We start from the raw sequence: 16,060 nt of genomic DNA, 5'->3' as shown, positions 1-16,060 counted from the left end.
GTGGAGACTCACGAAGGAACCACTGAAGTCAAAAGATCCAGATTAAATACATTGAGTCAAGAATACGAAATGTTCAGAATGCAGCCCGGAGAATCCATCGTTGCTTTACAGAAAAGATTTGCTCACTTAACAAATCACTTAATCGCTCTTGGAAAGACCTTCACAAATGATGATCTCAACCTTAAAGTGCTCAGATCCTTGACTAGAGAATGGCAACCAAAAGTAACGGCCATATCGGAGAAGAAAAGTCTTTCCACTATGACGTCCGCATCATTATTTGGAAAACTCCAAGAACATGAACTTGAAATTGGAAGACTCGAAAAGCATGAAAATCAAGAGAAGAAATCCAAAGGAATTGCTTTAAAAGTAGATTTAAAGGAAGATAGAAATGATGGCGTATCGAAGGAAGATGAAAATTTCATGCTTCTTGTTAAAAGACTTGGTAAGTTTTTTAGTAAAAATGACAAACCCTTTAATGCAAAAAGAAATAAACATTTCAGGAAAAGGGAGGCTTCCACATCTACGCAAGAAGTCACATGTTATGAATGTGGAAAGCAAGGTCACATAAAGTCGGATTATCCGAAACTCTCAAAGAAAGGTGACTTTAAAGGCAAGAAGGATTTCAAGAATAAAAAGGCATATGTTGCATGGTAAGATAATGAGATAAGTTCTTCATCTGAATTAGAAAGCGACGAATGTGCAAATCTAGCATTAATGGCCTCACACCATTCCGACGATGAAGAAGATGAGGTTAGTAATGAGTTTTCTCTTTTCGATAGTGATGCACAAGGTGCTATAAATGAACTTCTTGAAGAATGCAAAATTCTGTATAAAACTATATCATCTCAAAAGAAAACAATTTTATCTTTAGAATAAAAAATCGTGACAATTGAAAAAGATGTCAACGATGAAAAACAAAAGATGATTAGTGAAAAACAAAATTTTATATGTAAAAATTGTGAATCACTTTCTTTCCAAATTGTCCAATTAAAAAGAGTTCTTGAAAGGTATGAAAAAGGACAAATTGGGTTGGAATGTTTCCTTAGCCAACAAAGATATTTCAATGACAAAAGTGGACTTGGTTATTCAAAATTTTCCAAGCCAAGTTCAAGCAAAACTGTCTTTGTTAAGGCTAATGACCAACCAACCAAAGAGAAAGTGAACAAGGCAAAAAATGTTCATCACTATCCTAAAAGAAAAATATTTTCTAAAAAGAAATCTTATGTTCCTAGATATAAAAGCAATTTTGAACCTACTTGTTTTTATTGCGAAATAATTTGCCATACACCTAATGCATGCTATGTTAGAAACTTTAGCGTAGCAAGTGGGCATTACGTATGGGTAAAGAAAGGCACTAATTATGAAGGACCCAAAACAATTTGGGTACCTAACAAAATGTAACTTTATTTTGTAGGTATGCTTGAAAACCACATCAAATCTTTGGTATCTTGATAGTAGGTGTTCCAAGCATATGACGGGAGATATAAACAAATTTTCAAATCTAGCATTGAAGGCCAAGGGTTATGTCACATATGGTGATAACAACAAAGAGAGAATTCTTGGCATATGCAAAGTTGGAGCACCACCTTTCGCATCCATTGAAGATGTCCTTTATGTTGAAGGACTAAAGCATAATCTTCTAAGCATTAGCCAACTTTGCGACAAGGGCTTCAAAATCAAGTTCACCAAAGATGAATGCTTGATTGAAGATGAAGTCTCTCACGAGGTAAAACTCAAAGGTACAAGAATTAATAATATTTCTATGATTTCCCTTGATGATTTACCTTTTAAGGTAAAATGTCTTATGGTAAACAATAATGAGTCATGGTTGTGGCATAAAAGATTCGCACATATTCATATGGAACATTTGAATAAACTTATAAAGCATGATCTTGTCATTGGTTTGCCTAAGATAAAATTCGTCAAAGATAGACTTTGTGATGCATGTCAAAAAGGGAAACAAACCAAATCAACTTTCATATCAAAGAATGTGGTGTCCACTACAAGGCCACTACAATTGTTGCATATGGACTTACTTGGTCCATCAAGAATAAGAAGCTTCGGAGGTAATGTATATGCTTTAGTTATTGTTGATGATTTCTCTAGATACACTTGGACTTTCTTCTTAGTGCAGAAAAATGATGCATTCAAGGCATTCAAGAAATATGCGAAGCAAGTCCAAAATGAGAAATCGCTAACTATTGCCTCCATAAGAAGCGACCGTGGTGGAGAATTCCAAAATGCCTCCTTCGAAGAGTTTTGCGAAGAACATGGAATCTTTCATAATTTCTCGGCACCAAGGATTACCTTGATTTTTGCCTCATTGAAACGAACGAGGTACTCCTTTAGAGATTCAGAGGGGCCTTGGTGAATATTGAAGAGACTGGTGGAAACCATCTTTTTGTGCCTGCTTGCTATAAACTGGTGGACTAGTTTCTTCACTAAATTTTGATAACTGGTGACGAAGAGCCGAGGAAGGCCCACATACCATATTAGGGTTGCATCTCTGAAGGTGCCAGAGAGGAGCTTGCATTTCAAGGAGTCAGAGTCTCCTATGATGGTCATTTGCGTGTTGATGGAGGCGACATGTTCATATAGGTAGTTGAATCCATCAAATTTATCCAAAGAAGACGAGTTAAAAGTTCTCTGCAACATGCGCCTCTCATATCTCTTCTTAGGAAAGTTAGAGGTCTAGCATCTCCACCTCGTCTATGAGGTCTACCTCCTGTTGGATCTACTAGATATGGGCTCCAAAGTTTGGTTTTGGCGATGTAGATCGTCCATAGCCGTGCACATCTCTATTGTGGCGCTTTATTCGTCTTCAGATTCTTCGTTGACCAGAGTTGTTATGGTGGTCAAAATTGGTTTTACCGGGACTCCACGGTGGGCGTAAAATATACTTCCTAAAAATACAATACGTGACAACCCCTAATGATTACGAGATATCATAGGCTTTTAGGGTTTGTTGTAGTAGGGTTTAGAGATAACTCACGTAAAGAACTGAGAAGCTCTATGTGTGTGAATATGTGATTGTTCTCTCAACTTCATGGTTGATGTATTTTATCAGAGTAGGGAATAACAACCACTTTTGAGATAGTGTGGGAGTGGATAGTTAATCATCTGTTAATTATGAGAGCATGGTTAACTTCCCCCATGACTTCTTCCAAAATGTTGTGGACTAGGAACACATCACTTCCCCGTTTTTCCGCATTGGACGAGATATCACAGAAATGGACGACATATTTAACAAAGATGAGACACATCTAACTAATAGACGATCAAACTACGAAATAGGCGATAATAAGATTTTATGGATGAGACAATACATTAGTTGCCTTCAACGTCTCTCATAGACCCCTTACTAATATACCAATTCAAAGACCATAAACTTATTTAATCGTTAAAAAATACTCTTAGGCAAAATAAAATACTTATTCTTTTTGTAGTGTTTTACATCATACATTTTAGAATCTCATGAAATCAATTTTACAAAATCAAATACATTTTTAATGAAGTTTGACAAACATGCATTCAAATATAACATACTCTCTAATTCAGTCGGATATTACACTTTCCAAGTAACATAGATTCTGATACACAATATAGGGACATATGAACTAACACACCACATTAAAAACAAAGTATGTACAAAGTAATTGTCCTAACCCAAATTTGAACTTTTATTACATCAACATAAACACTTTACTCAAAGTCAGGGGTATCTTGGTGCAAGAATAGGAGCAGAAACTGGCATTGCTGCTACTGGAATTGCAGAAGGTGGAATAGCCACAGAACCAACACTAACATTCTTCCCAAAACCACTTTCAACACAACAAACCTCAAAACAATCAACTGGTGGCTGTTCAAGTTTGGCTCTACATTCCTTTTCACTTCTCTGCAGTGCCTTGTTCGGCAAGCAATTGCGCCGATCATCATAAACTATCTTCTTTGATGTCAGATTCTTACAAATACCCTCTTCCTCACAGAAAAAGTTGTAAGAAAAAGTGAAATTCACCAACTTTGGTAAAGCACAAACTCCCATAGGAACTATTCCACTCATCATGTTATGTCCTATATTTAACTGCTCCAAATGAGATAACCCTGAAAGACTATAAGGTATAGGACCAACAATATTGTTGAAACTAACATCCAAAACTGTCAATTTGTATAGAAATCCAACTTGTATTGGAAGACAACCTGATATGCTTGTGTTAATTAAGAGAAGTTCTTCTAAAGTATCGGCAAAGTTTACTATGCTTTCCGGTAAACATCCTCCGAATTTGTTATTAGCGAAAACCATGACAGAAGCTTTACTTTTTCCTAAATTTCTTGGAATAGAACTTGTGAAGCGATTGTTGTTAAGAAAAAAAGCATCGAAAGGTTTGTCGAAAAGTTGAGTAGGTAACGACCCTTCGAACTCGTTGTAACGAAGGTCTAGATAGACAAGGGAAGGAAGGGAAAGAACGACAGAAGGAAACGGTCCGACGAATCTGTTGTTGCTAAGGTCAAGCTCAGAGAGACGTGTTAGATTGGCGAAGGTTTCTGGAACAATGCCGCAGAAACGGTTGCTGTTGAGGTGGAGAATCGAAAGGTCACACAGGAAGGCTAATTCGTCGGGTAGGAATCCGGCTATGTCTGCGTGGTTAAGGTCGATTCCCGCGACAACTTTTGTTTTAGGATCATCTAGTGATGGAGCACAGTAGATACCTGTGTAGTTGCAAACTGAAGGACCTACCCAATTGGAAGTGATGTTATGTGGATCTGAGTAGATGACATGCTTCCATGCTTGCAGCGCAAGAAAAGCGCGATAAAGCCGAATGTTTAATGGTGGATTGTGGTTATTGTTGTGCCTGTGGAGATGCTTGTGATTGTTGGTTATGCTGTGTTTTGCATTAAGGTTGTTGAAGAAAAAAGAGGAATGCAGAAAAAAGAGGAATAATAATATACATGTTGATGAAGTTGAAGCCATTGTTTTGTGATATTAATAAAATGAATGAAGCAATGTGTATATAAATATGTAATAGAATGAAGAGCTCTTTTCAATTTCAAACCATAAAAGCATGGTCTTATGTTCAATCATGCTGTCTTTTGTTCATGTTTTAGATTAGCATAATCCAAAAATGGTTGAAAATGACAGCATCAAAATAATCTCAACAACTAATTAAGTGGCTGAGCACAAATAATCAATAAAATTCAGTTAAATATAAATCATTTGAGAGAAACTGGTTTTTAGTTTTAGTTGGAAGAATTGTTGATGAGACTTTACTTATTTTTAGATAAAATTTCATGACTAAAAATACTTTTCTCTAGGGTTTTGAAATTGAAATCCCACTAAAATAAATGAACTTAAGCAAAAATAGCTTCTTTTTTTCAAAAGAAAATAAAAGACAAAAAAACTCATCAAACAATCTAATATCCGATTTGCTGAACTTTTAAAAATTGTCGCGGACTGACTCGAACAGCCGTTCGACCGAGTCGGTTCCGTCGACTTTTAGGTTGGTTTCTGATTTCTGTAATCTCGAAACATTTTTCATGAAAACCATACAAGACGACTGAAAATTCAAATCGTCACAGACCGATATCCGAACCGCCGCCCAACCGAGCCGACTCCGTCGACTTTCAGATTTATTTCTGATTTCTACAATCTCGAAATATATTTCCTTTAAGACATATTTCAACAATAATAATTAAAAAGTTAAAGACAAAATAATCCCAACCACCATTTTTAATGTGATGGTTAACCGTTACAAGAATCTAATAACCAATGTTTGGGTTATTGTTATAGATGTAGGTTTATTCTCTACCAATGAGTTTCTAGATTAGATACAAAGTCAACAGTGCCATTGATGATGTTTGGACTTGACCATGAAACTTGAAGAAGAGGACCAAGCGCATTATAAGGACTTATCTCCTTCCATGTTGTTTTCGTAGTAGTTAGAGTGGAGTTTAGAGAAATTCGATTTCTTCAAACCAAAGGGATGTCATGAATTTTGTGCAACTTCACCAATTAGCTACAAATATTCAAGGTCCTATGTTGTGACTTGTGAGGTGACTACCCCTGCTTGAAGATTTTATAATCTAAGTCCAACAAGGAAATTGATTACTATGATTATTTTTCTTATCTTTCCTTTTCATATCTATGATACTTACGCATGAGTATGATAATAGTGTTATAATAAATATATCGAATGTTAATGACAAACTAACCTTAGAATTTGTATATTCTATAGAATATTTACATGATTATTTAATTTTAACACCCCTCTTTAAAATAAAGCATATATGTCATATGCAACAAACAAGTTTGTTACAAATATGTTAGTTAATTGATTATTTGTTCCAATAAAACCAGTTATGTTTTTTCTTGAAAGAACTTTATCTTTTAAAAAGTGATAATCTATCTGCAACTTTGTCACAAATTAATTTTATTGCCTTGTGACAAGTTTATTGTTGTCATAACACAATATCAAATGTTATTTGCTTCTTGCATCATGAGATTAAATTTCCTTCAATGAGAATATAATACCCTAAAGTGAACTTTTTATCTACTAGTGAAGCTGCCCAGTCAAAAAAAGAAATAGTCTATTACTCGGATATTATCTTATTTTGATAAAATATCTTTTACTCAATACGCTCTTCACATCGCTCCAATGGTCATTACCAGAGTATTTAGAAATTAGCTAACAACATTGACATCAAAGTAATGTTGGTTTGTTCATTAAGTTTGTCAATTAGACATTGATATCTATTAGATCAAAGAACACTTCTGAGAATAAAATGATTAAAGAACTATAAAATTTCTCACAAGAAAAACACTTCTGAAGCTTCTGTTCTTTAGATTATCTAATTATAATAATTTTGCATACAAAAAAAACAGCAAAAACATAACTCAATATTTAAGGTTGGTTCTCCAACAAAGAAAGGGTAAATACGCAGCAATATGATAGTACAAACATAACTACGATTAAGACGGGTAACAATGTATTCAGTAAACCCTAAACCCTAGTCACTAAATGTAAACCACCCACCATATAATCAAAATTTTAATGAAACTTATGCTAGAGAAGCGCATTCTCACAAAATATTAGCAATAAGAACGAAAATTATGTATTAAACCAAAAGGTGGTCTCAAACTGCAAGGTATAATAAACTCATGATATGTAACAACCAAAGGAAATTAAAGTTCGGATAACTATAATCACAAAATAGACAGGCCCTAAATTCTGAAAACATAAATGTCACTTTTGATTTAAAAATCCAAATCACAAGGGAACAAACACAGGGACTCCAGAAAGTTATCGTCATCATTTAGCCACCACCGGAACCACATACCCCAGATAGTTATCATCATCATTTAGCCGCCACCAGAGCCATATTTCTTTCCAAACAAAACCAGCTGCAGCTTGTCATAACCAGCAAGCACACCAGCACCTGCAACAGCACGTAATATGTTTGCACCGGCACCTTTGAAAAGAGATTTAGTACCCTCTTTTGCAACAATGGTTTGGAATGCATGCAAAGAGCTCCTATACTTCACAGCTTCTCCAGAGGTCATCATCATCCTTCTACGCACGGTGTCAATGGGATAAGAAGCCAGACCAGCACCAATTGTGATTGCCCATCCCAAAAGGAAACTAGCAAAGAAACTATCCTGTTTACAAGATGAGTACCATAGGTAAGAAATTATAAACATGAATTACAATAATGTGAGAGGGGCAAAAGAACGGTAGAATTAAAGAGCAAATTTCCCAAGTTCAATTTAAGTTTAAGGTTTAGTAGTCATGGTAGGTAGGATACAAAGTTGTTTAATAAAAGCAAGTGACTGAATCCTAACATGCCAGATAAAAGCAAAATCACATAAAAATTATTTAAAGTAAAACCTGCTAAGTGGAGTAGTGTTAGTCTAACACAACACAAATTAAGAAAGAACGTATTTCACATTCAGATTTTGTGCATACCTGCATATCACCAACCAAAACAACTGGTTTCAGAGAATCATACATTCCAAAGTAAAGACCACGATACACTATAATTCCAACACACGAGATGTTGAATCCACGATAAAGGCCGGCAATGCCATCAGACTTTAGAGTTTTACTGTAAACATCAACCATTCCATTGAATTGCCTCCCACCACCCTTCTTAGCAGCCTTTGCGTCATTTGCCAAACGGGTACGGGCATAATCCAAAGAATAGACAAATGCGAGTGAGGAAGCCCCAGCAGCCCCACCGGATGCTAAATTCCCAGCAAACCACTTCCAGTAGCCATCTCTGTCTTTTTTAAAATTGAAAAGCCTCTTGAAGTAATCCTTAAAAGCAAAGTTCAGAGCCTAAATGGAAAAGGAGGAAATTAGAAATGAAAGAAACAGCACATAGAAACTTAAGAATCAACAGTCAAACAGCAGAAATACATTCACATGCATTACAATCAGATAAAAAGAACAGAGAACAACTCTTATGTCTGGGAACGTACATCTCAAAAGCAAGGATGTTTGGACACTCTTTGAAGATCAAGATGAAAATCTCATGACACTGGAATAGTAGTTATACTGAGTTTATGTTTAGTGTTCATAGAAATAGTGGAAATCAAAGGAATACTTAACCCTGGTAAAAAAAATGACGGTTAAACAATAAAATCAGCAGTTACGTGACTACATATATTAGTTATATTTTAACAATGTCTACACCCTGAGCAACAACCCTTACCACCCATATAACTTATACAGGCTGTTAGAATGTGTTACAATAAAGGAAATATAGATGCAAGAGACAACGAAGGCATTCATATGTCACCTGAGTAGGGAAGTATCTGATGACATTAGCAGTATTTCCTCTCCACAGAGCAATTACACCCTCATCCTTCATGGTTCGAGCAAAACAATCCCCAATTCCCTTATATGGCTCAGACAACCTACCACTCTTGAGCATTTCATCCTGGTTTTGGATAAGCAATTTAACCCGTTCAATAGGAGCAGCAGCTGTCTTTGACACAGCAGCAGACACTCCTCCCATCAGAAAATCAACGAAAAACGCAGACGGCCCTTTCTCCGCAGGAGAAGGCACAGTAAACGACGATAAAGGTGACGCTATCGCCAAACCAGAAGCATGCACTCCTCCATCGGTAAAACCACCAGATGTAGAATAATTCCTGTAGCTAGGGTTAGAGCTTAGCCTGGACACCAAATAAGAATGTCCACCTAACTTCTGAGCAACTGATGGATAATGTGGTCCATCAGTCATGATTGCAGCCTTGAAGATGACCTTCGAAAATCAAATCAAACCATAACATCAATTCAAAATTTCACAACAGCCAAAATCCTTGCAATTAAATGAAATACACATCAACGTAACATCAATTCAAAGTTCCACAACAGGCAAGACTCTTGCAAAAATGCATAAATAAAATCTTCACAATCTGTATCAAATTGAAATACACGTCAAGAAAACAAGTTCAAAACATGCATAAATCACACATCACTTCTTAACAAAGGTAATTAACAAAAACCCTAAGTTCAATCATAGCCAAATTCAAGTATCTTACAAAGCATGAATCAGCTACTACTAGTTTACTACAGTATAATCTAGAATAGTTATTCTCACTATCAAATGACACAATATTCTAGTTTCTAATTTTGCACTAAATCCTAAGTTTAACCGGCAGTACAAAATCAAGTAAATAGCATACAAATAACATGATCGTGGAGAAAAATCATACACAACTCAAAAATCACTGTGGAACTAAACACAGAAAAAAGAGCATGAATACGAAAAGAAAGAGAAGAGTGAAGAGTAGAGAATGGTGATACCTACCAAAAGAGAGAGCTTCGTTCAGATCGCGAGCTATGGAGAAAACAGAGAGACTGAAATTGAATATAAATGAGAGCACCGAAATGAAGAGACTAGGGTTTTTTGTAATGACGTATTTGCCCTCTTGTTATTTTTCAATTCTTTTGTAATAAATAAAGCATACATTTTATATCAGGGGTCTTTAAGTTATTCTATTTAATAGGTTGACCTGTAAGTTTTTTAATAAGTTGGTCATTTAACAGTTACTTTTTTCTTAATTCTTTGATTAAACTAATCATTCAACATACATAAAGTTTGCACCAAAATAGATAAAGTAACATCTTAAATATATAAAGTACTTCAATATATATAGTAAGATTTTAATTCAACATATTTATTAAATTAAAAGATTAAATTATTAAAAAAAATTAAAGGACAATTACAAAAAAATAATTTAAAAAATCTTTTGTATAATTTTGTCTTATATTTTAATTCTCTTAATTAAATCGTGCTTATGTGAGCAGATGACGCAATGCTTTTTATTATTAGTTCTTACACAAAATCACATAATGATAAAAAATAAAATATCATGTGCCCCTAATTGGCTAGTTGTTACATGAATACTGATTTTGAATTCTCTCTTCCTCTCAATCATAAAAGACATATAAAAGTAAGAGAAAAATTTGATTAAATTTATAATTAAGAGAATTCACTAATAGAAAACTGCAATTATAAAGATTAAAGATCTGTTATAATAATTTTTAAATACTATTGTACTTCCTTATTAATAATGATCTTCATTTATTTGTAGTAATACATATTTAAATCCTAATTTTTAATGTTTAAAAAAAAAGTTCTATAACAATTTTTTTTAAAAGAAATTAAATAATTATGATTTGAATTCGCTTATATAATTTTATATTTATTCTTTAATTTATTGAAATAACAAATTATCAGAATATTAAATTCAACTTAATTATTTTGAATATTCAATAACTTCATGCTCTTTATCAACAATATGAGTAATCTATACTTGAGGAAAAAACTACACGCATAGGGTAGTTACGTTTGTTGAATTTTCTACTTGTTTATCTTATTTTTTATTTTCTCATTTCTACATGAAGAATAAGGTTCTTGTTTTAAGTTTTCGATTGGTAATAAAGTTTATCACTTTATTAATGAATGGTGGAAAATTTTGTTTGGAATTACTATGGGTGATGCTGATGAGGCTGACAAGGTTGATCCATTGGTAACGGATCTTTACACACATATACTTTAATTGGAATGTTCATTTGAATGAGATATTTAAGGCTCCTCGTGCCGAGGATTGTTATGATTTTGTTACCACCGCTCATTTGAAGATGGTGCCAAGAATTCTGCTATGAGTGGTGTCTCATATCTTGCGACCAAAGAATGACGGGTTTTCCAGAATTGACTATATTGAGATTCATTTGGTATACATTTTGCTGCACAAGGTCAAAATCAATTGGCCTCACTATTTTGTATCTCGTATGTTCTCTATCAAAAAATGCAACAAGGGCACTTCTTTCTGCTATCCCTCTATGATTGTTAAGATTCTAAACTACTTTGACATTGGTTTACCAAATCTCACCTAGAAATCACTTGGTTCTTCTCAAGAATTCTCTCACTGCACACTAGTTAACATGAACTACTTTTGGGATGTAAATCGGCGTGTATACTATCTACGCTTAAGTAAGCATGGCAGGAAGGTGTACAACTTTGATGATCCCATTGAGTGTGGTGATGACACAGCTAGAGCTCCCATGAATGATGAGCATCCTATGCGGGTTCATCATAATGTTACGCAAGGAGATGTTTTAATGCATGATGCTCTTAGTGGTGATGATCATGGTGCAGGTTTTGGTAATAACTATCCTGATACTGCCTTTGTTGTGACTATGCTTTAGGATATGCAGCTGAAACAAGATGAGAGATATGATGAGGATCGTAAGTGGCAAGAGTCCTTTGAAAGTGCACAAATGGAGCAGTTTTGTCTGATGCAACGACATATGTTTACTTAGGATTCCAACTTTGAGGTTTCTGCTTCATGCGTGACTAAGGCATTTGTATCCTTACATACAGACATGAATGCAAATCATGAAGTCATTTTGGCTAAGATTAACCACATTATTGTTGCACATGAAGATGACTTTCATCGGTATGAGTATTTCTACAGGGAGATATGTGAGCTTATAGATTCTGAATATCGCAATGAAGGACATGGTTGGCAAATGGGTGCACCAAGAGGATGTGGGAGAAGATAGATTGGTGTTTAAATGATGTGTTGTAAGATTGGTCTAGTGGTGTCTGTTTATGTTTGGTTCGTGTGATGTTATGTATTTTGTTAATTCATGTTTGGTATCTTTATGCATATGCCTTTTATATTATAGTTTTCTTTCCTCTTGGTTTATGTATTAACAATGACTCTTTAACTGTTTGGATTTAAACAATGGTTGTTGTATTAAGTACTTATGGTTGTTGTTATTGTTGTGTCGTTTATTTAGTTTGTGCGTTATCATATATGTTGTATACATGTGAGCACATTTCTTTCCTTTGCGAATTGCCTTTATATTCTCTATTATATATATATATATATATATATATATATATATATATATATATATATATATATATATATATATATATATATATATATATATATATATATATATATATATATATATATATATATTGATTCTTCTAATTGTGTGATTGGTCTCTTTTTGTTGTTGTCAAAGGGGGAGAAGTATGATACACACATTCAGGGGGAGCTTTCCATGAACAAGAACGCATTGTCTCAAGTTTTTCCATCATCAAAAAGGGGGAGTATGCAAGTGCATTCTTCCGTATAGATATGTTTTGCATGATGTCAAAACTATGAATTAGCGTTTATGTACATTGGACGGTATCATCAGAGTCTAGTTATGCATTTTAGCGTTCTTGCATTAGGAAACATGTCAACATTGTTGGAAATGGTCTTGAAAATATGTGTGCATCAAAATAGTGTGTTGTGCATGAGAAACTTGTTTTAAGTGAAAATTTCTCGTTATAGGTCGACACATACGACTACAAGTCGACGTATAGATGAATTTTTAAAACTATAGGTCGATACGTAGATGGTATAGGTCGCCACAAACGCTGCAGTATTAAATTTTTCAGCTTCTGTCTCATGTGTCGAGTCTTCAGGTCGACCTATGGGAAACACGTAACCTTACAGGTCGACACATGCTTCCAACAGGTCAACACATGACTTGAATAGGTCGACACATGATTCATATATGTCGACCTATTGGTTATATTTTTTGAAAAATTGCATTTGTTTTCATTCCTTTTGCATTCCTTTTTCCTCATATGAGTATCACATATATAAATACATTTACATGCATCATTCTCTAGTAAGGTTTCTAGAGTGATTAAAACCTACATGAATTCAAGATTTCAAAGCATCTCATCATCTTCAATTCAATCTATGCATACACACAATTAAACTACACATAATAAATTTTTGATTGGGTGTCATCTAGATTAGGATTGATAACATCCAATTAGGTTTGTTGTACTGAGAATATTGGGTTGCGATCTTTGAGGGATTCAAATAAGAAAACCGGTTTACGGTTTTCCTTCAAGATCTTTAGGGTTTGAAGGTTTTTTGTCAAGATTGTGCAATTTGGATCCGATCAAGTGAAATCCTTGAGACTAACAAGCGTCTGTTTGGGATTAATTCAGTCGGGTGAAAGCCATGAGACAAGGAGGTCGTGCAAGGAAGTAGCAACAACAGGTGAATTGAAGCAGCATTGTTGGTGACTTGATCAAGGTTTTTGGAGGTGCTAGAGTCAAGAACAAATCTAGGGTTTGTGGGATTTAATTTATCATCTCTTGTATTGATACTTTTGCAAAGTAAGATTAATTATATTAATATCTCAATTTGAATTCGAATTAAGGGCATACGTACTCATAGCGAGGTCGATTGGGGAATTTCCTAAACAACTACTTGCCTACTCTCTCTCTCTCTCTCTCTCTATCTATCTATCTATCTATCTATCTATCTATCTCTCTCTCTCTCTCTCTCTCTCTCTCTCTCTCTCTCTCTCTCTCTCTCTCTCTCTCTCTCTCTCTCTCTCTCTCTCTCTCTCTCTCTCTCTCTCTCTCTCTCTCTCTCTCTCTATATATATATATATATATATATATATATATATATATATATATATATATATATATATATATATATATATATATATATATATATATATATATATATAGCATGCTAAGAACACAAACAATCATGATTATAACCGACTAACCTTATTGGTTAACCAGTTACACATGCATCTCATAACTACCATGAGCATATTAGGACACAAGCATATTATAACTATCATTCAAACATATTTGAATACTTTCTAACTGGTCCAATTAACATCCACTAACAACATAAAATCCCAACAACTAATATCATAAGTCCAAGTTCTAGTGTCAATTTCATCCTAGATGTTTTGTCACCAATTCAGGTCATTTCAATTAGCCAGTTGCAATCATTGAAAAATCTTCGCCTCGTAGGTGAGCTTCTTCTTCCTTGATACGTACTAATTTTGTTACTGCCGTGTAGAATTAGGTGCAAGGAGTCAAAGTCCTGACGTTTCAAACTTTGATTCCTCCTCAACATCATTTTAGTTCAGCCCTTCTACGTCTGCCTGTGAATTTTTGCGTTTTTCTCCCAATTGAACAAATTCAAAACTCACCTATTTCGCTTATTAGAGTTCTAACAGCCCAAAAAACACACTGATAAATACAACACTGATCAATATGTCTCAAACACCATAGATCTAACATGTTATCGTAACAACATCATGGATTTAACCATTTAAGGATAATAACTCGAATTCTCCCCTTATCATATGACATCAATAGGGAGAATAACAAATTCAACATTCACCTTATCGCAAGGCGTCAATAGAATATATTATCACTTCAATTCATACAAGTTAACCATAGATAATAGAAAACAACAAACATAACAGACAAGAAAAATATTTATTTATCGATGCCAATAGGTTTTGCCCATATCCTATTTGGTCAAACACAGTAACACCCAAAATAATCAAAGTCAATGGGGTTTTGCCTAAACCTCGTTTTGCCAACATATTACATAATTAAGGAAATTTGAAGAAAATACTGACACCCATGACGTTAGGGGTGATAAAACGGATCGTTCGCCCCACCCCGCCTTAAGCCTGCTAAAAAAAAGGTGGGGCGGCCAAGCCCGTCAAGTGAAATTGGACTTAAAAATCTAGTATGTCCCGCCAAGATGACGAATTCCCTCCTATTTATTTGTTTGTTTATTTTTTATTTTTGTAATATATTAATAGACTTTGTCATTAATCTTGATTAGAGATTAATGGATGATTGAAACCAAGAAACTAAGTTCTAACAAACTTCATAATCAATATTTGTTAGACAAATTTTATAAAATTGTATTACAACTCAACAATTATATCAATCAATCCTCGGTAAAATTCAATATCATGTTTCTTCTTTAATATAAATCATTTCTAATTTGCTGCAACTTTTCTAGGCATAAGAAGTATAAATTAATCATTGTGATATGTTAAGTTTCACATTAACATATCATGATTATCGCTCAAATGTTAAAAGGGTGCATGAACTTCATCTTAAAATAAGATCTTGTAAATATTTGATGTGTTTGAGTCTTAGTTTAAACTCCAAATATCAATCTTCTCCATATTTATTGTTTCAAAATTTAGAGTTGTGAACTCTTTGAAGCTAAACAAGAGCCATGTTAATAAATCAAAATATTTTAAGTGCTTGATAAATAGGTTGGCGGGGCAATCCACCCCTTTTTTGACGGACTTAAGGTGAGACGGGCTTAAGACGGAGTGGGCTGAACGGGTAGGCGGGCACAAAATCCCAATCCAACCCTTCATTTTTTGGCAGGTGTGCGGGTCGGCCTGGTGGGTCACGATCCATTTTGCCACCCTTACAAGACGCGAATGGGAGGGTAAGGATTCCTCACCATCCTAACTGCCTATTATCACTCATAAGTAATGAAATCCTCCCCCACCCCCCATTTACCTAAAAAATTGCAACTTTTCCTCTTCATACGATCACTTCCAATGACTTGTGCAAATCTCAATTTCCATATCAGCCGCTCCCAACTTTTAATTTTCTTTTTACGTAAAACCTAGTTTCTCTCTATTTTGGAATATATAATAACCTAAGTTATTTCAAATCTTAA

General features: G+C 34.4%; 2 protein-coding genes across 3 annotated transcripts; both read right to left on the bottom strand.

Moving 5' to 3' along the window:
- Nucleotides 1-3,413: 3,413 nt before the first annotated feature.
- On the bottom strand, nt 3,414-5,074 carry LOC127107052 (leucine-rich repeat extensin-like protein 4). The gene has a single exon (XM_051044324.1). It carries the CDS (start codon nt 4,967-4,969, stop codon nt 3,713-3,715), a length of 1,257 nt encoding a protein of 418 aa, XP_050900281.1. The 5' UTR covers nt 4,970-5,074; the 3' UTR covers nt 3,414-3,712.
- Nucleotides 5,075-7,084: 2,010 nt separating this feature from the next.
- Nucleotides 7,085-9,971, bottom strand: LOC127108088 (ADP,ATP carrier protein 1, mitochondrial). 2 transcript variants are annotated; one of them, XM_051045456.1, is made up of 4 exons: nt 9,811-9,971; nt 8,794-9,261; nt 7,959-8,330; nt 7,085-7,651 (listed from the first exon to the last, which is right to left on the bottom strand). In XM_051045456.1, exons 2-4 carry the CDS (start codon nt 9,238-9,240, stop codon nt 7,355-7,357), a joined length of 1,116 nt encoding a protein of 371 aa, XP_050901413.1. In that variant the 5' UTR covers nt 9,241-9,261; nt 9,811-9,971; the 3' UTR covers nt 7,085-7,354. The 2 variants fall into 2 exon arrangements, with proteins under 2 accessions (XP_050901413.1, XP_050901414.1); XM_051045457.1 differs by having other exon boundaries at nt 9,807-9,936.
- Nucleotides 9,972-16,060: the final 6,089 nt, after the last annotated feature.

This window comes from Lathyrus oleraceus, chromosome 7 (assembly GCF_024323335.1).
Source record: "Lathyrus oleraceus cultivar Zhongwan6 chromosome 7, CAAS_Psat_ZW6_1.0, whole genome shotgun sequence".
Classification (NCBI taxonomy): Eukaryota; Viridiplantae; Streptophyta; class Magnoliopsida; order Fabales; family Fabaceae; genus Lathyrus; species Lathyrus oleraceus.
Note: the sequence above shows the minus strand (reverse complement) of the source record. Positions and strands in the feature narration are given on the sequence as shown.